Source organism: Calidris pugnax, unplaced genomic scaffold (genome assembly GCF_001431845.1).
Source record: "Calidris pugnax isolate Ruff unplaced genomic scaffold, ASM143184v1 scaffold10, whole genome shotgun sequence".
NCBI classification, from domain to species: Eukaryota; Metazoa; Chordata; class Aves; order Charadriiformes; family Scolopacidae; genus Calidris; species Calidris pugnax.
In genome coordinates, this window is record NW_015090795.1 from 3,567,941 (window position 1) to 3,569,118 (window position 1,178).

A 1,178-nucleotide genomic window follows, 5' to 3' on the forward strand; every position below is an offset into this window, starting at 1 on the left:
CCCAGGGACCCATAACTCCCCCGGGACTCCCCCCATCTCCCCTTCCCATCCCTTCCTCCCGGGATTTCCCCCCCCATCGCCCGCAGCCGCGGGTCTCCCGGGGGGACCGCCGGGTGTCGCCGTCCCCCCCCGCTCCCCCCGGGCCGGGGGGCGGGAAGGGGCGGCCCCGGGGGCCATTCTCGGCGGTACCGCACCGCCTTTCCCCTCCCCTCCATCTCTCCTTCCCTCCCTCCTCCCTCCCTCCGCCCCCGGGGGCCACCCGCCCCGTCGGGCCAGTCGCCGCCGGCGCGGAGCCCGGTGCGGTACGGACCATCCCATCCTGGTTACGGGGAAAGAGGAGGAGGAGGAGGAGGAGGAGGGTTTACCCCGATGGAGACGAAGGGTTACCGGTGCCTTCGCAGCCGGTACATCGAGGACGGGCAGTCGGCGTTGCCCAGCTCGGTGCTCTTCGCCGCCGGGTTGGTGGGCAACGTCTTGGCTTTACTGCTCTTGGGCCAACACCGACGGCGATCCCGTTCCCCCGGTGGTCGCCCCCCGAGGGTTTCCGCTTTCTACGTGTTGGTGAGCGGGCTGGCCATCACCGACCTGCTGGGCAAGTGTCTCCTCAGCCCCATCGTGTTGGCAGCCTACGCCTACAACCGCAGCCTCAGCGAGCTGGGACCCGGGGGGAGAAGCGAGGACGAGCCGGGGGTCCTTTGCCAACTCTTCGCCTTCCTCATGGCCTTCTTCGGGCTGGCCCCCACCCTCCTGCTGTTGGCCATGGCCTTGGAGTGTTGGCTTTCCTTGGGGCATCCTTACTTCTACCGGCGGCATCTCACCCGCCGGTTGGGTGCCACGTTGGGGCCGGCGGCGGCGGGGCTCTGCGCCCTCTTCTGTGCCCTCCCCCTCTTGGGTTTTGGGGTCCCCATGCAGTACTGCCCCGGCACGTGGTGCTTCATCCGCATGGCCGGCACTGGGGTAAGCCAGTTGGGTTTCCCCGTCCTCTACGCCAGCTTGATGGGCCTCTTGGTGTTGGCCATCGGCGCCTGCAACGTGAGCAGCATGAGGCACCTCTACAGCATGGCCCGGAGACAACCCCACCGCGGCCCCCCCGCCACCGCCACCACCACCCCCCACATGGAAGAGCTCGACCACCTCATCCTGCTGGGGCTCATGACCGTCCTCTTCACCATCTGCTC

At 69.0% G+C, this 1,178-nt stretch overlaps 1 protein-coding gene across 1 annotated transcript in view; it reads left to right on the plus strand.

Annotated features, from left to right (window-relative positions):
* Positions 1-291: 291 nt before the first annotated feature.
* Positions 292-1,178, plus strand: part of LOC106884977 (prostaglandin D2 receptor-like) — a 2,534-nt gene continuing 1,647 nt past the window's right edge. Inside the window, exon 1 of the mRNA XM_014936775.1 lies at positions 292-1,174. Coding sequence (XP_014792261.1) covers positions 370-1,174 — 805 coding nt within the window. The 5' untranslated portion in view covers positions 292-369. The remainder of the gene's footprint in view (positions 1,175-1,178) is intronic.